Here is a 27,003-nt window from a genome sequence, read left to right as displayed (position 1 = left end):
TGTCAGACTCTTTCCCTCTGTTCGTTTCGCCAACCGTCCGTCGTCTCGCGTGCTGCTAGCTACTACGACACTGACGGCGACCACATTTACTAGCTCTGTGCTTGGCAGCGGCCCGTTCGAGTGCCGCTGTGCCTGGCGACCCGGCCCCGTGTCTGTGGTCCTTTTTTCGCCAGTGTGTGCGCCGTGAGCTGAGCCGCTGGCGCTCGACGCTGTTGTTACCGCTGACGATTTTACCTTGCGTTTTTGGCCCACCACAGCACTAAATACAACTCATCAGGAAGAGGAACTGGCTGGCTAGTCCTTTAAGGCTCTTTTTCTCTAAAGATCCTTCGAAATTCCTCAACACAAGGGGAAGAGGGAAACGACCGTGTCGCTCAACGAGTCCGTTTGCTATGCAGCCATTGCTGGCAAAGAACGGTAGGAGATAGCCGCCTTTTGCAGCCGCTGCTGCTACTGCGTGAGCGACACTAGCAGCAGCAGCAGCAGCAGCAGACGAAGCGGTCGTAGTGAGAACAACGACGACGACGGGAGCAGCAGCAGCAACAACAACAACAAGAGCCACGACAACAATAACGACACCGACAGCGGCCCCAGTCGCGACTACGGCTCAGACGGATAGTGAGAAAGGCGAATATTGTAACGACGCACGAAGCTTAACGAAGCCAGCGGCTTCAGTCCTCCTCAACTCGCCTCATCGTTCAACCAACATCAGCCCAGCGAACAGCGACCCAACAGCCAACAACAACCCCCGAGCCAACACAAAACAAGTGCAAGCGGCGCGGCGCGGCACAGCGCGGGAAGCTCGTAGTGTGTCGCTGATAGTGAGGTTCGCGAAGCTAGCGAGTTGGACAGACAAGCAGACAATGAGCCAGGAATACCCCCGAAGTGCGATCTACTGCCATTGAATAGCAATACTGGCGGTGATGCTGGTCGTGCACATTGAAACAATGGTGCTTGGAGCTAACGGCAGCAGCGGGGGCTGCCACACGAGATAGGTGCGATCGCCAATGGAATAATACAAGTGGACGTGGACAGACGAAAAGAATAGAAGTGTTTGATAAAAGTGTATATCCGCGTGAAAGAAAATACGGTTACGGAGCCTAGTCTCCGACGAATAAAAATGGTAGCTTAAAGTTGATTGAAGTCTTAGTTGGATTTGGTTACCTGTCGCCTTTAATACCTGAAAACTTGAAGCATTGTGGATGCACGACATTTCGTGGCTTAATAGCTGACGATACAATGTAGAACTGTCGTTAATTGGAAATTAGTCGCTGAGTAGACGGCGGGTAAAATCAGTTAGACAAGGGTAATTCACAGATTGTAGTTCGTTTTCGGCTGGAAGTATCATACATCATCGTGAAGAAGTTCGAGAAAAATATTCATCTTGCCATAGGTCTGGAACCGCAACACGATATTGCCAGGATCAATGTGTGTGTATTAAAGTGTGTTGAGGTAAAGGAAATGAGCGACAAAAGAACACAACGATAAACTCTTAGTGTTTGAAATTGTAAATTGCTATGAACCGACAGTCTACCTGGATTTACTTTTTGTTCTACTTAAACTCCTATCTTGTGTGCGATAATATACAAAATGCATGTGAGAATTTTTAGCATGAAACATTTTAAATGCCGCTAAGAGCTTGACGATAAAACAAGCCATCGCAACGAGTCATAGCCCGCGTTATAATCCAAACACTAGCGGTCTCGAAGCCCATCGTGCACTTCTGCTATTATATTACTGCTTCCCGTTATTTTAGCCCATGTTGGGTTCGTGTTTGTACGGTGAACATTGCCGTTATTGCCTTTTTAACCTGCTGACGCCAGGCTCGACATTGCGGCTTTGTTTCGCTTCCAAAAGGAAGTTTGTTTCTTTCAAACCTAGAACTGAAGCAGTATCTTTGATCTATTTAGCCTCACTCTTTTCAACAAAAGAGGACTCGTTCACAAATCTCTCTCTAGCAAGCGGGCCGTCCCCATGCAGGGTGGGGTTGTCCTGTGTTGCTGACCGCAGGCGGCTGGCCGTTACCCGGCCTCCGACTTAGCTGGCGAAAGCAAAAGTGTAGGTGTCAGTAGCTAGCCGATAGCTGCTTGCCATGCATCGTCTTGGCACTCCCATGGATCTGCCACCTTTACCGCCCCTACAGCCTATATCCACTATCTCAAACAACAACAACAACAACAATAGTAGTAACAACAACAACAACAATAACAGCTTAATGTCGGCGTCGTCGATAGCCGTATCGCTTCAGCCTGGGGGTGGCCTGCACCCTATGGGGGTAGGTCCTGGATCCGGCATAACTTTGCCCCCACTGACTAGCGGCGGGCAGCAACTTCAACAGACTGTTGCGCCTAGCACTGACATGGCCACCACCACTTTACTCTCAGGATTCTTCAACGAGTATGTTACGGCACCCACGGGTCCACCAAGTTCGACCAGTTCGGGACCACAAAATGCGGTACGTTTTTAACAAACGCTTATTCTTCGTTCACTTAATTAACTGCAGTGATAATAATAATAATAATTATTATCATCATATTTCTGAGTGTTTAAAAATGCATAGTGTGCATGTGTCTCTGCAAAGCATCACTACTAGTTCCAAGGGATTTTTTTTGTTTAACCGTTAAAGTTGTTGGGCGTAAACTTTTTAAACGTCGTTTCGAAATGATGACAGCGAGTTGTTTGTCTAAGTTACTGCGCGTGGCTTTAATCTGCACAGTGCGAACTTAAGCACACTTAACTAACAAAGTCTTCACTTGAGTGCTTGGGCTGGATTCCCATCATATGCTTAATTTTGTAATGGAAACGGCTTGTTTATCGGCTTTGCGACGGTATCAGTGGCCATACGCCAGTCAGCCCAAATCCTTAACCCACAAAACTGCGTTCCAATTGTCCTTATTCGACGGTGTCCGTAAACGTTTTGCAGTTATTAAAAAATTTCGTCTCCGATAGCCATTGCTGCCGATATCACAACTGTTCTATGGTACACCTTGTCTCTTTTGGCTTGCCGGAAACGACTATTGGAATCGTCACATGTACGATACCAGATACTCTTCAAGGCAGTGAACTTAACTGATATATTTTAAGGCGTAAGTTCCTATATATGAAAATAACATAGATCCAGATGTTAGATAGACAGAAAAGCTTCTGATTTTGGGCGCTAGGATGTTAAAACAATACTATACTATAATAGTGGCTCAGTCTTTATGGGGTTCCAGAAGCAGGCTGCTCATATAACTAAACGAATACATTGAATGTTTCTCACGAACAGAACTTGTATTGAGAGTCTTGCGTATTCCATTACATAGAATTAACGACGGAGTAATAAATTGACTTTTTTAAAGAGCGTTGTATTTGGACTGGTTCTTAATTTCGCCATGTTACGTACCGTTGGTCATGTTAAAGGAGATAATTAATACAAATAATTAAATATATAAATTGCATGGCATTATTGTGGCTACCGTCTTATATGAAGATTGTGTTCTTGTGACACTGCCTTAACACAATGAGCATACGATGCATATTTCGCTCTATTATTAGATGGTGATGCTTAATTATGAATGATGAGTTTCAGCAACATTTTACATATAAAGCCATCCCATGATCTACCACCAAACATAGTCCTCGCTTGTACAATCAAAAGCTTCGCAAAATACTCATTAATATTATGGGCTCTATTATAAAAACCCACGTAAAATATGAGAGGTTTAAAAATGTCGTACACTTTAATACGTGCAGATTATCTCAAAACAAGTTCAAAGTCAGTTGAGAAACTAGGAGGCTACCGCTGTATACCTAAATGATTTTCGGCTACATATATTACAGTAGTGACAATAATTTCCTTCATGAAGCAACAGTCCAGAGCCCTATAAGTTCCATCTATCGCTAAGAAGTTACCGTTTCCCAGCCAACTTCCTATAGAGGTTTTTTTCACACATCAACACTTTAGAATTATTATCATAGATCATTGTATTGCTATGAGAATACGATTCTCCCCAGTCAGGGTCAGGCTCGATCCATCAATAATTATAGTAGGAAGTAACGCACACCAACCAATCGACAGATGCTTGCTCTAATACCATTGACTGCTGTCGTTGAAGTTACTGGCGCTGAGATTACCCTGTTTGCCGCTTGTGGGCCACCTTATGCGTTTTGCGCTGGTGCATGCAACAATTATCTGCCAGCAACGCTTCATTGCTCGTCGACAGATAGCTTACGTGAAACAAGAGGAGTCCGCTGCCGCTAGCAGGATCCAGCCATGGCTACAGGGCCGTCTCTATTTGGCGCTTGCAGCTTACATATCGAGCGGCAGTAATAGTATTAGAGGCAAAAGTGGTGTCGAGGCTGGCGGCCGCCTTTGCGTCATGCCTGTCCTCCTGGTGATCCTTGTCCAATCCTGGAAGAGGGCAGAACACAAAGGAACAGATTGTCATTTCGACGCAGTGTTCATACCTAAGCAGGCACGCACCACTGACGGACAACTGGATTCGCACAGAGACGCACGCAGAGAAGGCGGGAATCATACGTTCGACAAAAATAGAAGATACGCGGCCTGCTACCTGCGCGCGGGCAAGTGAGTTGAGAGCTGTTGCACAATATTGTCTTGTCAATTTCTCTATATGCCGTTAGAAGTAGGTCATCTGGCGTTATGCGAAGTTCATGTTGTCAATAACGCCGCTGCCATTCACGGCTGGCCGGTGGCTGCCAGGCTGGTAACGTCGTTACAGCGCTCTGAATTAAGCTGTTGCGCCCGTCCAGCGTTACATAACTGTACACGAGTCGTTGCAGGGGCATCTATGCTGCGAGAGCTATGGCTCGTGCTATGCACAAGCAAGATAACATGAGATATGCGGAAAAAAAAGCAAACTATTTGCTATCCAATGTCGGATAATCACCTCTGACTCACAGGGGCTATCATCACGAATCCAGTCCGTTCAGGCCCCTTGGTATGTCCTGCCGGTTGTTATCTTCATCTTTCGTTAGCTAACCGCATATTGCATAGAAAGTGAATAAAGAGGCAAGGATTTCGGCGACCAACAAGTTAACTTTCCTTGATCTTCCTTGATGCATCCTGTTTTAATATAACTATCAGTGCTGATACAAACTTAGCTGTTAAAGAACTAGTTTTCGGGTGCAGCAGACCAGTAATTTATACTCTAGCTAGAGGTCAATAACAGTATACAACTGTCTTCGTCTTCTGATAACTGCAGAATAATGGCAGAACGCCAGAGAACGTGTTAGCTGTTACCTCGCGCTCTCCACATGTGACTTACTGTAAGAAAAGGAGTTACGTACTCTGAGACCATATCATCGCGCTATCCAGGTCCCTTACCTATGCCGAAAAGTCGATTTCTAAATATACACCTCCACACGTCCCAGCCACACATATACAGACTAGTTAAAGGAGATGTTCAAAATGGTCTGATGACGAAGTGGAGTTCCACCTGGACTGCGTCATTCTAGCCAGGCGCGGGACCTGTTTAGTCGGATGCTGCCCGGTCCAATTGCTGCCGTTCCTGTACGTTTGGAGTGCATACTGGAAATACTGTCCTGCTCTGAAGGCAGAGGTGAACGCCGAGGACGGTTTCCTCTGTTTCCTGTAACAGCCAGTTTGCCATGAAAACTGGCATGGAAAGTCTCTCCAAATGAACAAAGATAGATAGGAAAGCAAAGCTTCGGCTTCAACAAAAATAATAACGGCAGCGGCATAGTGTGAGTAAAAAACAAACTCTGCAAGCCATGCAGGCCAGTCAGTCGAAGACGCTCGTTACCGCATTGGAGAACAGCCACATATGCTGGGTAAGACAGTACCGGGTGATCAATCGAAAGAAACGTGAGGACTCAATTTCAGCCAGTTAGCTAAAGTGTTGGTAGTCGTTGTTCCTAACGGAAGTCGCAAGGCAGGGTTGTCGGTGAGATGCACAGAAACTGCAGACATATCAACTGTCGCAGTGATGAGAGCACTAGTTTGTTTCCCGCTGTTTCTCGGTCTATTTGCAGCTAATTGCTATTTGGCTACCTCACGACCGACAAATAGACCGATCGGCCACTGGCTACCGCCGCATGCCTCAGGTACATGCAAAGACTCAGCTGGGTAGTCAGAACTGACCTGTTGGATACACTAGTGTTAATTTGCTACCTACACACGCGCATAGGCTTTCACAGGTTAACTGAGGGATTTCATTGATCACATTTAGCTTGCGGTCCAGCTTCCAAGTGGCCTAGTTATCCAATATATAAGGCAACATGTTCTGCTGCAGATTGGGGCACAACGAAACTGCTTCGGAAGGATGGGATGTTCAGATATATAGTCAATTCAATAAATAGAGCAGTACGGTGTCAAGCATAAATTTATTTTTAGTTTGCAGTAGAAAAATGTTTAAGCTGCTGAATCAAGAACATCTTTGAGAAAATCAAACAAAATTTTTTCGCCATTCTCCACTAAAAGGTATTTTCTGATCTGTTATGCATCGCAACCCATTTGTGGGCTTTTAGTTACACGGTGGGAAATTTCGAAGCCAGTTTCACATAGACCTAGGTGTTACTTTTGCCATAGATATTTTGACCACAATTACCTTGGGATTGTTTCGAGGCATGCGGGATAAAGTGGCAGGCTGATTTGGTATTGACGTGTCCACGTGACGAGAAAAGACTTCGAATATCTAAGTAGACTGTGACGGGCTTCTTCTAGGCGCTTATGACGAATCGTGATAAAAAGAAACGTCTGAAAGAGATCAGGCATGATCGACATGTATTCCTCTATACCAGTGTGCTAATGAAGGCTAAAAATATCTATAACGAAATAATTCAATATTCATTAAATCCAATTTAAATGTTAAAAAGGATTAAGCCACCAAGGGAGGATCATCACCCGTATTCCCATATATAATAAACTTAGCTAGGGTCTAGCTATTCTGTGTCGGCAAGTAAGTTCACATAGCTTTTCATGAATTTCGCCTAATGAAAAAATCAATAAAACCGATGTTAGCTTTATTTTAGTTCAAAGAATCTTATGATATATATATATATATATATATATATTACAGAAGGAAGTGTCTTCTCTGCATATATCAACCAACTAGAGAATTCGAACAAAAAATGTTCATTAAACGTTATATATAGCTTATGCTACATTACTTTTAGCAACAACGCTGCCAGTTGTAATAGAGGCACGTAATTGCCACAGCCATGCCCGAGAGATCCCCGATCTATGTATCCGTCCACCTGCCGTTGCCCTGGTCGCTTCAGACGCCAATCTAGTTAGCTATACGAATACTACTCTGCGTACAGCCCCCGACCTCGTATTGCCATGCAGTGGCACTCGACTCGACATCATTGTCTCTTGTATCCAGCCGCTGCTATCTAACTTGGAACTAATCTGTTGAATCTTAGCTAAGTGTGCTCTGTCAGCGTCAGGCAAGCAAACCAGCGACTAATGAACGGACTTACGCCGAGAGTCAGCGCCGCCATGGAGTAGCTGCGCTGTAACGCCGCCATTTCTGAACAGTCAGACGAACAAGCGGACGATGCCATAAAACCGTCCGATCCAATGCAATGATGACGAGTCTACCCTGCCCTACCGATACGCTGCCGCTGTTGACGTCGCTGCCTTCGACAAGTCCGAAAGAGTCCGTCGAGCGAGCGCCGATCGCTAACAACTACGGCAATACAAAAACGGCAACTACAGAAACAACGTCAGCAGCAGCAGCAGCAGCGGAGGGAAGCGAGAAGCGACAAACACCTGGCGTTGTCGCCAGGGAGCGTCTCCACGGCCGCCAGCAGCATCAGCTCAGGCTCGGATCGGATCGTCGTATCGCCACTGATGTTACGGCTCCTGCCGTTTGTACCTTAGCCACTGCTATTACTGTCGCCGTAAGCGTCGCAGTAACGTCGCTACTACCAACACTATTATCTCCGGCAGACGATTCTGTCACACAAGTTATCCAGTGTCCACAGCGCGGTGCGCTGGCGCTGGCAATGGCGGGCGATCGTTGATTTCGCCTGGGAGGTAACAGTGTTGTTAAAGATGGCCACTAGCGAAAGGTGAGCAGTGAGTGAACGGGACTGCTGTCTGTACAGGCAATACGCCTGCGAGGCAGTGCCAATACAGGGACGGTGGACAGGCCATTCGAATAGGCAAGCTAACGAACGGTGGCGATGTCGGAGAACGTATTTCTGAACGCGGAGACGGAGATGACGTCGAAGACGACAGCGATGCTGATGACGTTTTGGTCTCAGCTTCAATCGGGAGTCGGAGGCGAAACCACCCCGTCTGCGGCCACAGGAGGAATCGCGTAGATTGGATGTTATCGGACGCAATCGGACAGACCTGATCAAGCGGGGTTTGACGGTAATGACAATGTAACTAGACGGAGTGGCGACAGATAAGGCATGTCGATAATACGAGCGGACCAAGGGGTAAGGTGACATGAAGAGGAAAAGGCCGATCCCAGGAACTGTTGAAACTAAAAGAAGTCAATAGAATACGGTAAAAACGAAGGCCAGGCAAGCAAGGAGTCAACACTGGACAGAATTAGAAACATACAATTGTATTAGCTAGAAAATAAGCTCGAATTTGAATTGAGATAGGATGCTAGTATTAATTTAACGAAGCTACACATGTGGCATATCGTCGCGGTAGTACAGCATGATTGGTATTAGCATAGTGAACTAGACGGTCCGATGATATGTGTGAGTACGTACGGGGTTATGTAAGCGACTTGAGACCAAATGTAAGTTAATTAACGAGGCATATACAGTGAAGGAACGATGACGAAGGGACCGAAAGTTAAAAGTACATATAACCAAAAAGCGCGAGAAGTTGAGATATATTGTGTTATCCACGCTAAGACTACGTTTCAACGACCTTCAAGCGATGGGTCGCTCTGTCTTTTGCTAGAGATGTCTCGATATGTTTTACAAACGCTGGCGCTGCTGTTGCCGCCATTGCTGAAGGCAATAGCAGCATCTTAACGATAATAGGGTAGCTACATCGAATGCTTAAGCGCCTGGGGAAAAATTTTACAAATGATAAAAAGCTATACAATGTTTATTGTAAATGTGTGTTGATTTTAGAAAATGAAATCGTTATCGACAACCTCGATTGTTCAGATTGCCTTTGACGATCTCAGCCGCTGTGAAAGAAAATATTATTCGTGAGACAACCCTAGCAATAAACCGTTTCTTTCTTTGGATCCTATAAGAATCCAATGTGTCATTGACTTTATTTCCGTGTTACTGATCTTCTTCCGGTTACTCATTGAATGTACGATCCATATAATTCAGCTATTGCACATATTTATATTACATAAGCAGCGTTTGTTAATGACGATGCTTACTAAGAACGTTTTTAATTGTCCAATGTTAATTAGCATACTGTATCATGTTAGAATCGGTGTTGCTGTATAAATAAATTTGATCAATTTTCTTCGCTAACCCGAACAATGTCACGAATACTAAACGCAATTGTAATAAGGGGTCCTCATTTCTCCAGCTTTGTTCTTTCCATTGTTTGTTTGTAAACTCAATTTTGGTTCCTTATACGATTGGTCTTCACTTGAAACAGGCATCAGAAGCTAGATTTTTGTACACAATAAGAAAGTGTACTCAACTGCGCGTCTCACAAGCGAACACTCAGAAGTCCTCTTTTTAGCCCAACTGGTGAACCGCTTCTATATAATTTAATTGTTTAAAGGCTACTAGGCATATTTGTAAAGCATCACAACTGGCCAACGGGCACCGCAGTGACAGCAATCGGTGGGGCAAGCACATCCGCTTCGACTAGCGCCGTAGCTGTTGGGCTAGAATTCGGTTAGGACAATTTGTTCTTATCCTGATCATGTACTTAGCAGAGTGGCTATGTTCTCTCAACGGTTATAGAAGAATCAGAAGATTCCCGAATACCATTGGCTTACGATGGCAATTAGCGGCAACGCAACGACCGACCGTTGGTCCGCCGCTTCGCTAACCCCCGGCGGCTGCGGCTGTGGCGGCAAGGTTTAAAATCGACGAAAAAACGAGTTGCTGTTCCAGGGAACTGTTTGGTCAGTTGAAGGGGATTGGGTCGACTGGGGTTACTGACGCTGCCCGAGTCGTCCTTTCGTAATACCGGTTTCCTTGTAAACGATGGATGAAAGGTACGGCTTTTAGATCGATCAGTTACGTTCAAAGCGAGCAGGTCTTGGTTTACCGCCAACAACATATTGAAGGAGTGGTATCATGCGAAGAGAAGAGCTACATTTGACTAGTGTTACCTATACGTACACAGGATTGTATAAAAACCGACAAAATCTAAATCTTGTGTGTGAAACGGTACGGAGATCGTGGGTTGCGTATGTTCCATGCTTGCGTTGGCTCCAGACGAGCACAACAAACATAATAGAATTACATACAAAAACTAGTTCCGTCCGCCCGACCGTTTACTCCTAAGCATAATACATACATCGTTGCACCACAGTGATACGTTTAAAAAGTTCTGGGCAAATTAGGCAAACCTATTGTACAGGCCATTTTTAGCAAATGGACCGTTTAGGCCGCGACAATATCATCGACGGCGGCGCTGACAGCAACCAAGAAAGTTAGCACGGGCATGCGCTCATTTCTCGTAGAATCCTAGTACACAGAAGTGATGCCTCCAGAAGCGATAGCACCCTCTTGCAGCAGCCGAGCACTGCATTTAGGACTGGCAGGGGCAGAATCATTTTTCGAGGGAATTTTTCGTCACATCTTTGTGATTGTCTCTTTTGTTGATAATTTTTGGGGTGCAGCAATACGCTCCATTTTTCTTTTTTCTAGAAAAATACTCCCCTGATTAGCAGGCGTCTCAAAGGAAGTGTGATTAGCCATTTCTCTTTCTGTCGGCCATGTACCTATAGAGGCTTTCAATCATGCGCATTATTCTTACAGGACGTAAATGTTCCCGCGGATAGAACGACATCAAGATATTGTAAACGAAAAAGATATATGTGTAAATGGCCTTACTTTTATCGAGGAGCATCAGAGTCGATTGACGCGACTGATCCCAGCAGCTACTGTAGAAGCTGTTCGCGTCTCGCAATGACGTCGTGCGCCGAATAGGGCGAACGTGTAAACGAAAAACAAACAGATACTCAGTAGATAAATGCATTGGTCACAACTAGACGTATGTGCATGCGCATCCTATAGTAAACAAAAGTGATTTATGCGCGACCGTATCGAAATGTCAGACAAGGCGAAAGTTGGAGCTAGAAAGAGACAAAGCACATTGTTAGAACTTCTGGCGCTAACTCGAAAACACACATGTACATATAAATGTGTATGTATTTATTTACACGAACAACTAGATTCTCGGTTATACTTGTAGCTCATGTTTAAAAGATTCGATCGTGGAAGCGCGGCTCCTTAGAAACAAGCTATTCGTCCTGACAAGGTACTGGCGCAGTCAAGAAAGTAACTGAGTACCAAATATATGTTTATGCAGAAACAATTCGTCGCCCAGCACAAGAACAAATGGAGACTACTGGTCAATTGCGTCATTTCTCATATGTATTGCGCAGATCGTGCATTGAATTAGCGCCGGCCGAGTTCATAGTCAGTAGGCAATTAACGATAGCGGACATTTATTTCCTGTACCGGATGAGCCATGGCCTGCGACTGATGGGGCAAAAAAGCAAATTGCAAATGGCAGATGACGATCTGTCATCGGGTTGGATCTCGTTTGTGAAGTATAAAGCAGAAGAGAGCTCTTTGCCCCGAACTGACACCTTGTATGTCTATATTCTGAGAGCAGAACCGTTATCTTTGATTAAATACGAGTTGATTACGTATCTACGTATACATCTAATATGGTGCATCCCTTGCCTGTAACCTGAATTAATGCCGTATATTGTATACTTTTGCTCACTGCACCAGTTCAGCTCTACAGTAGATATAGAGCTTTTTGCGTTTAATAGCATTGGACTTGCAGATTCTTGCATTGCTATCGCTATTCTATTAGGAGTTTTGCGTAGACACACGTATGGGTTTGCTGGCGTGTCACGGTTAATATGTCGTATTGTTACAGTCAGATTTTACCGTATGCCGCTGCCGCTACCGCTGCTGTTGCTGTTGTTTCGGAGTACGAGGCCGGAGGGAGCATCCTTGTTGGAAATCTCAGTTATGCCGTGACAATAAAATCTACTGGTACACAGTACGGTAAAAAGAGCGATAAACTATAGGCTTATAATTATCGTCAGACCCATCATGATATTCCATTATCTAACCATTGTCGAACGAGTCTTCAGCATCACAGGAATAGTCAACTACATAATACAACGAGCCAAAATTAACCGTATAAGTAATCATTATCCTAAGATGAATATTTAGTGAAACATCATACGACCCGTTCTAGATATCTGTGACTATAAAACTACCGAGAATACTTCTGCAATTACCCTCTGTTTAGAGATGCAGGGCTATACTGTGTTGTTATCTTCTATTGTCCTAACATCTACCTCTTTAACGCCCTCTTTGAAACCTGTTGTTTCGCGTGGGTAAAGCCATAGGTCATATTCATTTTAAACTAATGCTTCTCGTCTTCATCTCTCGAGCATCGGACGATGGTCGAACCAGATCTCTTGGTTCGTTCTGGCGACGGTGGCAGGCATCGGTGCCACGGACGAGTATTTTGCGTTGGTTAAAAATCCTACGGTGACCGCTCGCGTAAATCTGTTCGGGTTCGAATATGTGCCGAGGTGAGAAAAAGGTTTGCTTGCACCTGCCTACCTATTTTGAACGACAACAAGGGCCGCTTCTCGGTCGCGGATCTCAGCGGGTGATCATCATATAGTGCTATACGGTGGCATCGCGCAACGTACGCTCCACAATCGTCACGGGCAAATTCACAGCAATTTCCCAGCAACAGCAATGGCGGTCGATCTCGTTTCGCTGATGCGAGAGATGGACCGAGGCCCAGCTGAGCAAAGATTGAGAGGTCGCCCTCACCAAGCCTGGTCTCGGATAAGAGATATGCCGTTTGAAGACAGGCCAACTTACCTGTTTTATCAGGGTTTCATCTTGTTCACTGCCCGAGAATGATAGAAGTATGCGTTGTATGCTTTTATCACTACAGGAAACTCCTACCGCTACTGTTACTACATGTGGAAGCTTCGCGGCATGCTGAAGTCGCCCACATTGCTACTCATGGTGAATCGACAAGGTGCATTACTCGGCAGGTACACACGGCCGCGGACGAAAAGCGATGTTGGCCAACGAACAAAGAATTGTATTGCATACAGAGCTCCCTCTGCTCTCTTTCGATCCAGCCATGTATTGTACCATTTCGGACAGATTCCTGCTAAAAACAAGCACACGCAGTACGACTGCGAGGTATCATCCGCCGAAAGCAAGCTAAGTAGCAATTTGCTACCGCCTTTGCAGACGCTACCCACAGATCAGGCTTTTTGTTTACAACAGCGGCGTCATCTTCAGAAGCGTGAAAAGCACATTTCAACGGCTCACTGCTGATCAAAAGCTTTGCAAGTGCGTAGCCTGGGTGGCGGGAAATTTACATCTCCCACCCCTTTTTCCCCGCCTTCTGACCGCTTTTTCATCACAGGCGTGGAACGTAAACCTTATCTTTTTATTTCGGCTTGGGCGTACATGCAGTGTTGTTTTATATGCTATTATATCTAAGGTTGTTCTTATAATGGCTCATTACTCATTACATTTTCGGCTACTATTTTCAATAGTCGCCGTTCACTCTATACAGTTATTCATTGGCGTCATTTTCAGCTTAGTTAGTAGTTTGAGATGTAAAGTTTTTCAAGGGTCCTCTGTATAAATACGCTTGTTTGTTCCTCGTTTGAGTCGTCCTGAACACAAAACAGCCTTTCGCAGGCCTGCCATGGGCCGCCCGTACCCTAGCAGCAACGGCAGCATCATTGCCTAATGATGCTGCCGTTACTGCTGTTGCTGTTTCTAATGTTATTGTCATGTTTTCTGTCGCTGCTGCTGCCATATATTGCTGTGTAACATAACTGAAAACAACGCTCAGTAGTCGTAGCCTGACGTTGGACCACGCAGCGTTCGATGATGTCGGAGGCGACGAAGGGCGAAGGGGGGCCCTGTTGTCCTGATCCGATGGCGCAGTTCCCTTTGCTAGCGAGTGCTCGTTGCTTCATCGTACTTTAGTCTAAAGCGTTTGCTTCGATTCTGCGATTGTGGCTGTTCGTCCGGCGGCCGTTCGTCCCTCTGATCAATTTGCTAAGCCGGAGTATTATAACCTCGGCAATTGTCGCTAGTGTTCTGCTGCTTTGAACTGTACATAAACTTATAGTTTTAGAACACACAGGCAAAAATTGAGACACAAAAGCCAGAACCGTAAACACGCCCAGCTTCCTCCTAGCTAAGTTTCTTGAGGCAGCCAAACTGTCTCAGCGTCCCTCTTTTTTGAGATAGATATGGTTTGGAACGTCCCTACGACGACGCTTGATGGGTGTGCGCGGTTGTTTGTTTGTTTGTGTGTGTGTGCGTGTGTATTTGCTGCTGCTGCTGTTGTTGTGAAGCAGCGGTATCAAACAGTCCAGTCGACTACACACACGTCGGGCAAAATCATGCAGCAGTTAAACAACAGTGGAAACAGAACGAGAATCTCTGTTCCTATTGAACCGTGGCGCGAGCCTTCGTACCACGATTGCCGTTGCAACGTCCGTATTTCTGCTGCTCATATTGACGTCTTTGCTGATGCCCTGTTGTGGTGTGTGGTAATGGTGGCCGTGCTGTTGTTTTTGCCATTCAATTCTGTAACCAAACAACGCCTTTTGTTGCCTACTGATCATATACGAGTAATTGAAGGAGATGAAGATTGAACTGTTGCTTGGGCATCCGTTGCTGCAGGCTCAGGTTCTACTTGTTGCGTTGTAGTTACCCTAACGGGCCTAGTGAGCCTTGCTTGTGTTCATTCAATGGCGGTTCTGCTGTGGCAGTAGCAGCAGCAGCCTGGACAGTGATAGTCGCTACGGTCGTTGACGATGCGGTGTAATCATCCTCGTCGTCTTCGTCGTTACAGCGTCGACACCACCGACCGCCCGGGAGCGCTCGGCCCTCCATAGCCAGCGGCGCCGGCAACGAAACACCGGCAACAACTAAAGCGTTAAGTCAAACGGCCCAGCAGCGCCCGTCGCCATCACCAATGCCACTAGAGTCACCAGGAAGGCTGGAGCGCCGCTTCTGCTCTTGCTGGTGCCGAAAAAACTGCCTGTTAGCTGGAGAGCGATTCGGCGAGCCAGTCAGCCAGCCAGCCAGCCAGGTAGCCCCGCTCTACCGGGACGAGCTCCGACTGCATGTCTACCAGTAGAAGCGCAGCACGTCGCAGCAGCCGGCAGCGGAGTTACCGGAGAAGCGAAGCACATTGTGGTGAGCCCAGGGACGACCAGCTAGCGAACGGGCTACTATCGAGAGGGTCGCTGCCGGATTCAAGCGAACCCGGTCAGGCCAGAGCTGGGAAGACGAGCCGAAGAACCCAGTCAACCACGAGCATCGAACACTCGATGCTGGTACAAAGAGCACGACTACACGAACCGCGGCGGCGGCGGCGGCATCTGAAGCAGGCGGAGCGGAGAACAGCTACAACGAAGACAATAACGGGGAAACGGCGAAGGTTTCGTTTCTTCTGCGAACAGATGGTCGCCCCCTACGAAATGCGGCCAAAAAGCAAGGGGGGTAGCAGCATCCGAAAATGGAGAAGTCGAAAAAGAAGAGAACTGACAAAGAGTCGCTGGAGACAATGGCAGCGAACAGCAACGACGAGGACGATATCGACATTGGTGACGCCGATAGCAACAGCGGCGGCAACCTCCCTAGGAGTAGAAGCGACACGGGCGTCACTGAGACGGGAACGAAGCATCGGCCGAATGAGCGAGCGAGCATCCGATTTACTCAAAGAACAGCGAAGAGATCGGCCTTTTTCAGGTCTGCGTCGCACTAACCCATCGACCGACAATTGAACTTAAGGCAGCGGCAGTGGCAGCAGCAACATCAGGAACCACAACGAAGATGAAAATGACTTGAGTAGAACGGACAGCAGTTGCATCAGGCTCCGTCAGGCGAGCCGCCGGCATCAGCAGGGCGTACATAACGTATGTATATTTGCCCTATACTGCGGCCTGGAGAACTACCTACCTGCTCGCTTGCCTGCCTGATGCCTGCTGGCCTATCCCGATGACGTCTGATGCTCAATGCCATCAAGAATAAAGCAGCTCCTCCTGAACTTTGCTGAAGAACGACGACGGTCGACATCGCCATCGACTCCATTGGCGGTGGAACGAGCCGCACTGGCGGCAGCAGCGGCACTAGACAAAACCAAGAGCGGCTCAGTCGAGTGGTCTCGGCTGAAGCGGCGATCTTCGGGCTCTCACAGTGGCTTGCCAGGATTAGATGCTGCGCTTGCTGGCTAACAGAACTTCGCCAGCAACAGTAGCATCAAAAAGATTGCTCTTTGCCTTTCTTTGTGTCGCAGCGTTGGCGTTGTCGTTGTCTGGACCAGACGCCTGCATCGTTTCCGCCATTGCCGTGACACTAGTCACCCAGCAGAAGCCAAGTTGAGGCAACAAACATGTGCGTAGTTGGGGGCTGTTCTTGATGTTGATGACTCCGCATGTGACAGAGTGTTGGTCTGACCAGATCTAGCCCCCCCCTGAAAACGGCGAAGTGAGATCCGAATGGCCTGCCACGAGTCACTTCGGTGCTGCCTGGCAGTGGCGGCGGCCCCTCACACCTTCCGACAAAAATAACTGTAATAACACCGCAGTTTTAAGCGACGGCAAGAAGCGCTAGTGACGATGCTGCGGTTGCCAAATCGCAGCTGATGATAAGAGCGCTCGCAGAGCTATTTCGAGAGCGTCAGTCAATACATAAAGCAGTCAGCGAACCTGTATTGGTAACATATTGGGGAGACGCAAAATTTGAAACATTATCGTGTCGTTAAGGGGCCGATAGGTTGACTGGCTGTTGGCTATTATTGAGAGCACTAAAGATTGTTTGGCTGTTATAATACAGTAGAAGAAGAAACTGATATTGGGGGGGGGGGGGGTGAAAATAGTCTTCAGTTGGTCACTAACGTTAAAATAAATAGAAGCTAATAAATGGAAATAAATATCAACATTTTTTTTCCAAAAACTAAAATTATATGGTGTTTATGTTTTTGCCAAAAACTGATAAAGTACAAAGTTTAAGTTTGTGCTAATCTATGGATATGGACTAATCTGATGTATGGATATTACAACTGGAACAAAAGCAAGCGCCTAAGACCGACTTGATAAATGTATATCGGCAAAAAAAAAGAAGCAGAGCATAAGCGCTACTACAGTCGTGAAGGGCATCAGAGAGTTCGATAAAGTTTATCGATGCCTTAATAGCTTTCGTTAATATCAAAGGTCGACAAACTACTGTTCAAAACCCCGCGAGCAGTTTGGATCTATCGCAGGCTGCCAAAACTTATCGTAAGAACTACTTTGACCAATTAGATTGCGGGGAGTGAAACAGAATATATCGTCCTGATAAGATTGATGTAGTTGTGCTGCTTTAAAAACATGACCCTAAGCACAACGGATCGATGTTGGCTCAAGCACGCGTATCGCGAGAACATACATGAAAAGTCCTTAAAGGAAATCAAGCAAAAGTTTTTACAGCATATTCATTTCTCGGAGGGTTTTTGAAAGCTTTTTCGATGTATCTTGGAAAAATTCTCTCATACTCTCATTAAAAATACATTGTTAAGCTTGTTACCAATTCGAACAATGTAATAAGTCTATCCAACAAGTGCCACCATTAAAGCTATGAGATTAGCTATGAGCAGATAGGCCACCTCTATGTCTACGTCGACCGCTTAACCCGAAAGCTAAGAACAAAACCGAATTACCTAACTGATCGATCATCTCTATCTATATACATTACACCGCCCACATTGCAGTATATAGCGTACGTACAGTGATATCCTGCTTCGATTCCTAGTGTTCTATCTGCAGCTATCCTCCATTAGTACTTATGTGGAATAGTGGTTTGGCTAGAAGCATACATAGATCGAGCACAACATGCCGATCTGTAATTTTTACTCAACAAAGACCTGCGGTATGCCTATCGCTTTTGTGCCTTTTCCCTGCAGGACTTTGGGTTCTATCAGAAATACATGTTAGCTGTTGCCTATACTAAAACACAATAAAACTTCTGCGAGAATTCTAAGATTTGTGTTGCCGTTGTGACGCCGCTATAGAAACGACTTGTGCTTGGTGGAGCACGCGTCCACACACGCGCCAAACCTGCCGTTAGAACCGATTGCCTGGTGGGAGCCCCTAACGAAATCTCAGCACTCGGTGGATTGACTAGAGGTCGTGGTGATCGCTCGGCAATCTCCACCATTATCTCAGGTTGTTGAGACATTGATCACAGAAACATCTGGCCCCGGCCTGCGGGTCGATCGCACCGGGGCTAGAATCTGAAAGGCTCAAGTCACCCTACCCAAGTCAGGTTAAACAGGCAGCAGATGGAACACGGACCGAAGACGTACCATTCTACAGGGTCGTCGAGGAGGCGGCCGCTTCCGATCGATTGGAGGCTACCTTTCTCGCCGAGAATAAATCGCCGGGAAAAAAGAAGGTGAAATTAACGAAAGCGACAAAAATACGCCACGAAACGCCTTATCTAGTAAAAATTGACCCCCGAAGAGCCGGCTAGAATTTAACTCGTTCCATAATTATTCGCTAATGCCCTAATCTCATATTAAGTATAGCTATCTGTCAAAGTCGAATTTAGTCATTGTAGGTCACTTAGGGGTGGATCAGTTCTTTGAAAGAACGGGTTTTACGTTAGGATAATTTAACGTGCACATCTTTTAGTACTCCTGTGGGATAGGTATGGGTTCTAAGTAACTAGTCAATTTTTATGTAACTAGACTTCTATTCGACCAAACACTACATGTTGGGTTATAGATATCGGTAGATGCTCAAAGCAGTTCTAAATAATCGTTTCGGAGCCAACACAAAAAAAGTTAAAAGATGACGTCATCAAGGCAGGACAACTCCGGAACGAGAACCGTTCTTATTGAAGTTTCATTAAAGGAGTACGAGCGCTCAAAATAATTCGCGTTCATTGAAGCATTTTATTCATACTTTAGTTTCTTAGTAGTTAATCCGTTATTTATAGGTACCAACAAAGATCAATAAGGCTTTCGTTAGGTACAATTACATTAAGTTCAACAATAGATTATTTAATTACGTGCTTCCAGCTTTTCGCTGCAAATAAAAACACATTGCAAAAGCGACATTGAAAAAAATAGCGTGGAGCCCCGGTTCGAACCAGAACGCATTCAAATATGTATAATTAATATTCTCGGCCAATAAGGTCGAACAGCTTAACACAAAGGAGCAACGACTGACGGTACGTAAACGGACCACGTAACTTGCAAGGCGCAAAACTTGAAGTTGCTTAACGTTACAATGACCGCCGGCTCCCCCTCACTGCATCCCACTAGCATATTCTGGCATATAAGACGAACGGCCAGCAATTTAGTATCTAATCTGCTACTCTTTCACGAAAAAGACCATTAATCTCAAAGTGTGGGAACGTAGAGTGTACACATGAACATTCTGAAGAAGAACGCCGACTGACGCTGAACTACCAAAAGGAATTACAGCGTAAGGGGACAGAATCGATAAACTATTAAGACATTAAAAAAGAAGAGGTTGAGGATTTTTAAAAAAATCACTACTATTTTTTAATCTTGAGTACTAGTCCTAGTGAGCAGTAGACATTCTGACATTATTAGAGCATGATGATAATTAGCGAGTGAAAATTATCAGCTACAGGCTACTTTTTGCCTTCGGACCAGTATCGTGGTGCTCAGAGAAACCTCTGACGAAGCTGCATGGTTTTTGGACGCCTACCAACAGCTCGAACTTCACATCGAGAGCAATGTCAGGATAGCATTATCTCATCAGTCAAAGGCTGTGGCACATCAAAGAAGACTAAAACTGTGGCGTTTTCAACAACGAAACGCACCTTAACATAATCGAGCCAAGGTAATTTGGCCTTGCAGAAGTCAAAAAAAAAAAGTCGAAAAAAAAAAGAAAATGGGGACCGCCTTCAACTCAATATGGGACTGAAATCAACATTGTCCGTAGGAAGGGTAAATAATTGCGCAGTGCTTAATTAGGGACTCCTGATGCAATGATAGCAAAGCGTGTCTAAATTTGTTCCTATTTGCTCGATGAAGAGTTAAATGCATAAGATCATGTTATAAAGTAACTTGACTACAAAGCTTTAGACATTCCAAGTTTTTTAGTAAAAACTAAGAGAATTAAGTATGCGTGCGTATCTTAACCTAACTTTCATTTGCTCTTTTATATCAAGGCCTGGGAGTCACGTGCTAATCTGGCCTTCAAAACTGCCTAAATTGGTTTTGCTGGAATTATAAGGAATTTCTGTAACAGACTTATGATTTGGCAAGCTAATCCCATTAACACTCCTTCCAGTTGTTGCTCTTTTGCCGTACCTTTTAATTTGTTCTTACTTTTCAATAAATCCTTTGTTATCATTTCACCAACGCTGAGATATGAATCAACAGCGGTCGATAAGTGTGTTATCTATGGCTACTATAGAAAAGGACTTTGGGATGCGTATATTGAAAATTTGATATTCAGACCATGCCCTGAGCCAGGTAGGCATAAATGCTGCCTTTCTCACGTAGACTTTCATTCAGCAGTTACTATTCGATATTAACTTACTATCCCACACGTTTTATTTCGCACTTCTATCCTTTCAGAGCTATAATGACTTCGGACCGTTATCCAAAACTACGTATTGCGTATCCAGCGGTGAATACTTCGATCCCGTCGCCGGACCAAGCGAGCCGTGGAACGGCCCGCGGACGACGGTACCTACCAAGTACTACAGTGGCGTCAGCAATTTACCGCCGCCGCCGCCCCTGCACCACGAGCCTTCAGCACCTCCGTCTTTGCAAATCGCTCCACAGCATAGTCAGGGACTCAACCAACAGCAATCACCACAGCATCAACAGCAGACGCAACAGCAGACCTCACAGTTGACGGGGGTTATGGGCACAGGTGTGGGCGCTCCACAACAACATTTTTCGACATTACCGCCGATGTCAAGCTTCGTGAGTGATTACTCAACGCCGCCACCGCCACCACCCGCTACAACGATGGGAGGTGTTGGGGTTGGGGGAGTCGCTGGGATTGGGTCTGGCCTGAACGGAGAACAACAACAAGTACAACAACTTTCAACTAGTACGACGCTAGCGGCGGATCCGATTTCTGCCAGTGTCGCTCTAGCAAACAAACTCTATGGTGATTATGGACCCTCACCGGTTGCGAGCTCGTCGCCCCCCCAGAGCTGGTCGCAGCCAGCACCGCCGGCGCAGGCCTCACCACAACAACAACAGGGCTCCCAGCAGCATCAACAAGGCCCGCCTACCTCTCAGCAGCAACAACAGGATCAGCGGTTACAGTTATCTTACACGACAGCAGGTACGAGTGAATAATGTTGTACGATGTTATTCTAAACAGTCTTCTTGTAAAGGCTAAAGCCTTCCAACATTGGAGCTTCTGTAGAGTGTAGTAAAGAAGTAGCCTAGTAGCATAAACAAGAGAACATCGTTATGATATTCACTCGGGTCATTTATGACCGCATTGCGTAGCGTTATCAGTAAAGGTGTGTGAACTTGACATAGTTTAACATACGTCTAGAGAAACTATATTCTGAATCCGCTTGAACTGATATGATGATAAGCTACTGCAGTCATTTGTATAGATAATGTGAAAAAAAGAAATATATATATATACTACTATTATAGAGAAGCAATAATTCATCCAAAGGGTGATTCCCAAAGTTCGCTTTCCTATAAGTCGTATCATTAATGATTTGCTGGACTAATTACAGCTCATCAAGGAGGCGGTGGTGACTTAATATCGAGTCACAGTGTTGGCGTCATGGAGGAGAGGTTGGACGATGCAGTGAACATCTTACGCGTCCACGCCGAAGCGGCTAGTCCATCAAATGCGGTTCCACCGACACCGCAGTACCCTCTCAGTCCAGGTTATGGTCAGGCGGGAAGTCCTGCCGAGCTCAAGATGAACTCATACCCAAACCCTCCGCCTCCGTTGAAAGTTGAGGTAAAGGACGAATCGGCGAAAAGGTCAAAGACTTCAAGTCCCGCGGTGGCACCATCGAGATCACCGACACTTGTTGCTAAATCGGCGAAACGCAATCAACGACCAGCGCCCTACAGCGGGAAGCCTCTCACCGCAGCCGCGTTGGCCAACCCGGCATGGCCCGGCGCGGCCGTTAATCAGGTTACGCACGGTAATCCAGCCCTACCATTGCCAGGACCAGCGCCCGCAATGGGTCTTGGCGGGGGTTCAAATTCGGCCGACGCCTTCTCAGTATCCGACGATGGAGCAGATGACGATCCCGAAACAAAAGCAGAACGAGAACGCGAGAGGCGACAAGCGAACAACGCACGCGAACGCATCCGCGTTCGAGATATCAACGGCGCTTTCAAGGAACTCGGAAGGATGTGCCAGATACATTTGAAAACAGACAAGGCCCAGACCAAGCTTGGAATATTGCACCAGGCGGTACAGGTGATCACGACGCTCGAGCAGCAGGTGCGCGAACGCAATCTCAACCCGAAAGTGGCCTGCTTAAAGCGTCGCGAGGACGACAGGAGTCACGACGAACTTCCACGCCCACAGCAGGAACAGCAACAGCAATTGGCGGCTGCATTGCAGGGCGCGGGACCAGGAGTAGCTCTTCACCAAAGCGGCGTTCAGCTGGACACGACCGGCCAGGCGAGTCCTGGAGGACCCCACAGTGGCGGAGGACCTCCAGCATCTTGGCTTGACTACGGTCCACCTTCCGGTAGTGATAAACTGCCAATGGGCCCAATTCCTTCTCACCTGCCCCATGGAGCACATGATCCTACAGATGGCGCCGTCTAGGCTGCTCGGTAGTGAACTACTACCGGAGCTGCTGAAGTTGCCAAGACAGCGAATCTGTTTGCAACGGAAAGGATCAACCTTGTCCGAGGTCAGTCGAGATCTCAAAATGAGATGTAAATGAGCATCAAATATTGCGTGTTGGCCACAGTTATCCAGATTGCAGAAAACCGTGAGTACACAATTTTCTTCCTGTTTCTCGCTTCTCTATAGAAGACATGGTGGTTTGAAGAAATGGGAAGGGTAATTGACGAATACGGTGAAAGAAAGCGTCTGGCCTCGACCATCATACATATCCTTGCTGTGTACAATCATTTTGTTCGACATGTGCGTGGTTAAACGTGGCTAAATAACAAATAAGCAGAAACTGTGAATAGTTCGTGAATAGTCCAAAGTGTACATAACAATAAGATCTACATATAGTGAGGTGATTATTGCATGTCAACGAGGAAATGCATCGACACATCTGCCCGCTCCGAGTCATCTCGACAGATACAGTTAGTTCTACTTTGGCTACGAAAAAAGGAATCAATCATTCCAACCTAATTTTCACTTTGAGGTTGCCAAATACAAGCTGATGGACTAAGCGGACTTTTACACTCGACCACACTAGTCAGGACAAGCTAAATCTGACGAAGGGATACTGGTCATATAACAAGCAACTACTTGTTACAAATCATTTGTTTGCCGACAAGTAAACGATGATTCTTCGTTCGCCACGCACTCAATCGCGCGACCACTATTAACAAGAGATGATGTTCTGGCAAATCCACTAGTTTCGACGTAAATAGCAACGTTCCCTCAAGCTTCCCACGAGTCTACGTTCAACAAATATTCATCAGCGCTTTCACAGTAATGGGAGCCTTTTCACATTTTATCAGCAAGATGCGGTAATGACGAGTCATACGAGACGAAGACCACTCGTAATCATGAGCTGGTTGATCACGGCTAATGGCACAAATTCAGCAACCTGCTATTTTTTGTCAGTGAGGAGCTGGCTCAAGATATTCTGTATATCTCACTTTGAAACAGCGAAACGCCTGTAAGGTCTTCACAATCGATGAGCATATTGATAGAACAACATATATATATATATATATATATATATATATATATATATATATATATATAGACTGCAGGAATTATACATTGTGCGCCGTGGCTGTTGCAGATATAAGCAAGTGCTTGCGTTAACATTATATAACACTTTCGAGGCCACTTCGCGCGCTGCGTTCCGGAAGCAGGCAGTGTCCTTATAGTAATTCCTAATTTGTAACTATCTGGAGGTTCGGCTGTTATAGCAAGCGAGCTCCGGAGTGAGGAACTAATGTCTTCCGACAAAATACCAGTTCTTCCAACAAATGCTGTCTAGCGACGCGCGTCTGCCGGTTTCCGTAAGGCATATTATTATCTAGTAATGGTCAAAACGCTGCAACACACTGCCATAACAAGTAGATATCAGCTCCATGGATCCATCGTTGAGAACCGATTTCACATTAGAAGCCTCCGTTGCTAATGAGGCGTTATACGGAGACAGAGTAACGGTTACTCTGTTCGACCAAAGGCTCTTGAGGAATAATAATAATAAGGATCATAATGATAAATAAATGGTCTGAGAAAATTGCAATTGTCGGCAGACTTTCAGCGTATCAAAGCATATCAAAGCGTGCCTTCCAGATAATGACCATCGAACATCTTCAGTCTGCAGGATTCCACACCTGAGCAGAAATAGCGTAAATGATCATAGTTGTAGCATTGTCTCTATTCGATCACTTTTGATGGTAGACATTGATTATAGCGTTGTACCAGATAGAGGACCAGACTCGTGCGGTGACACTACGAACGAAGTTGGCACAGCAGAAGTAATAAAAACAACACTAATAATCAATGGACCAGCGTGTCAATCATGCTATCGTGCTGTAACAAGTACAACAACAACAACAACAACAACAACACTATAAACATACTTATATATAACCTAGATGTCGCACGGTTTTTAAATAGCCGATTAATTAATTAATTGATTGATCGATCATGATGATGGTGATTATTATTGGTTTATTGAAAATATGTTACTCCTACTGAGGGCATTATTAGTACTGACAACCGCTTTGCTCAATATTGTTTCCAATCCATTGTACAAGTCACATTGAATAATGTAGAAAAATTTCAGGAGGTAACTTGCAGTGAGATGGCGACGTAAATAGTGCTATCCGACATAATTTAAAAGCGCCAACAGCGCCACGACAATCCTCATGAGAATTTTAAATTTGAATATGGCGCGAAAAACTTGCCGAATCGTACGATCGGTATTGAGATGACTTCCAGCGACCACGAATCAATGTATACCTCACCGAGCAGAGCTATTGTCAAACATATGATTATTTTGCAACGATGCGAGTTGACGTTAGCCCAAACGGATATACGCCAGTGAGACCATGTTCGGCTTTGATTCCTTCGATGCAATCGAACACAGTAAATTTCCTTGCTTCTCAAAAGGGTCCTCTCTTCGGTGGACCTTTATTCCAGTAATTTAACAGGCGCTACAAAGATTGACACATTAATCTATAGTAGGTCTGTGGCCGTTCTCTGCATCGACTAATAGCTGGACGGCCGGAGTGTGTGACACATTTCCAAGGGAACTTCTCTATTTAGCAGGCACATTAATACTTAAGCAGAACCACACAGGCGGGTGGCAACAATGGCGTTACAATTGCTCGTTTGTGCTATACGATCAAATGAAAAGCGACTCATGTTTTCACTGCGGCGCAGCTTCTTTTGACGATTCTTGCCATTGAAAAAAACAGCAATCTTCGCTACCCGCCGTGCACATAAGATTAATAGAATCCTTTACGAGCTATTCAGAGATCAAGTTGATACTGTGACATCTACTAGAATACACGACCGTTTTTTTCGCGTGGTCTGGAGTTGTTATTATAATAACGATAATAATAGTTATTATTATTATTATTATTATTACTGAAGGTATTACAGCCAAATAGTATTATTAATATCGTATTATTGTCGTCATGCTACTGTGGGGTGAGACCTGTAGGAATGCGCTCTTTTAGAGACTACTTGAATAGCATTTATTGGGGAGAGATGATTTTTCCCACAATTTATTTGAACTCGAAAAATTGATCTCAGATACTTTTAAATTATCATAGGTGTTTATGGCCCAACGAGTAATCTACGAAAAGGCGAACAAATGAACCATTCAAGAGCAGACTACTTCAGCTCTAAACGACTATTACCGAATGCAACAAGGCTGTAGAAGAAAATGAATCTATACAGGCCACACCAAAGGGATATTATGAGAAGTGTTCCGTAACCCTATATCTATGTTAATGTGATTGCAATGCGACAGGTGACAGTTGAATCAATGCACAAACGATTACACGCAGCGTGATTATCGATGTCTTTTGACGCAGACAAGGGACACACATTTCGAAACAGAAAAACGAAAAAAAAAAAAAAAAAAACTGCGTAACATCAACACGGACATGGATAACAACAGTAATAACAAAATTGCTGGATTTTTCTAGCCACGCTAAGGCCAATCTGTATACCTAAACGTCAACCTAGTTTGAGAAATTTTGTTGTCTTGTGATGGGAGCGGTGGATTTTCGTTAGGCAGTAACGAACAAATGTCAGACAAGTCTTAGGTGACTTAAAGCATACCGATAATTTCCCTGGATTCCATCATAATATTTAAAAGCGCTAAACGCATCTGTAGCCTTTACGTCAACGGCCATCAACAGTGATTAGAAAAAAGCAGATACATGAAATGGCGTAAAAATTAATTGAATCAGAGGGATTTCGGGTACCTGCGCAATGAAGGATACGGGTGGGATTTCGAGCGTCCAACGTGTGTTGGAATCGACGTATTTCGATCGAATGTAAGAACGAGAAACAACTAAACGCTTGCAGTTTCGACAAGAAATAATGATACAACGATTACATGGTGTAATGAACGATGTGAACTTCGACATGTAAATAAATGCTCAAAATGCATTTACGTATATATATTTTTATAAAA

At 45.3% G+C, this 27,003-nt stretch overlaps 2 protein-coding genes across 3 annotated transcripts in view; one reads left to right on the top strand and one right to left on the bottom strand.

Moving 5' to 3' along the window:
• On the top strand, positions 1–27,003 carry LOC111272094 (uncharacterized). Its single transcript, XM_022853307.2, has 3 exons — positions 1–2,455; positions 20,771–21,494; positions 21,907–27,003. Exons 1-3 carry the CDS (start codon positions 2,093–2,095, stop codon positions 22,965–22,967), a joined length of 2,148 nt encoding a protein of 715 aa, XP_022709042.1. The 5' UTR covers positions 1–2,092; the 3' UTR covers positions 22,968–27,003.
• The window catches only part of LOC111272096 (centrin-1), a 28,386-nt gene continuing 4,709 nt past the window's right edge, over positions 3,327–27,003 (bottom strand). Inside the window, exons 6-7 of one of the 2 annotated variants that reach the window (XR_002687315.2) lie at positions 6,573–6,721; positions 3,327–4,393 (exon numbers count right to left, since the gene is read on the bottom strand). The gene's annotated coding sequence lies outside the window, so the exon portion shown is untranslated. Of the gene's footprint in view, positions 4,394–6,331; positions 6,722–27,003 lie in introns of those variants that run through there. The other variant, XR_015315606.1, reaches the window with a different exon arrangement.

This window comes from Varroa jacobsoni, unplaced genomic scaffold (assembly GCF_002532875.2).
Source record: "Varroa jacobsoni isolate VJ856 unplaced genomic scaffold, vjacob_1.0 contig01607, whole genome shotgun sequence".
NCBI classification, from domain to species: Eukaryota; Metazoa; Arthropoda; class Arachnida; order Mesostigmata; family Varroidae; genus Varroa; species Varroa jacobsoni.
This window is presented reverse-complemented; position numbering and strand designations above follow the sequence as displayed.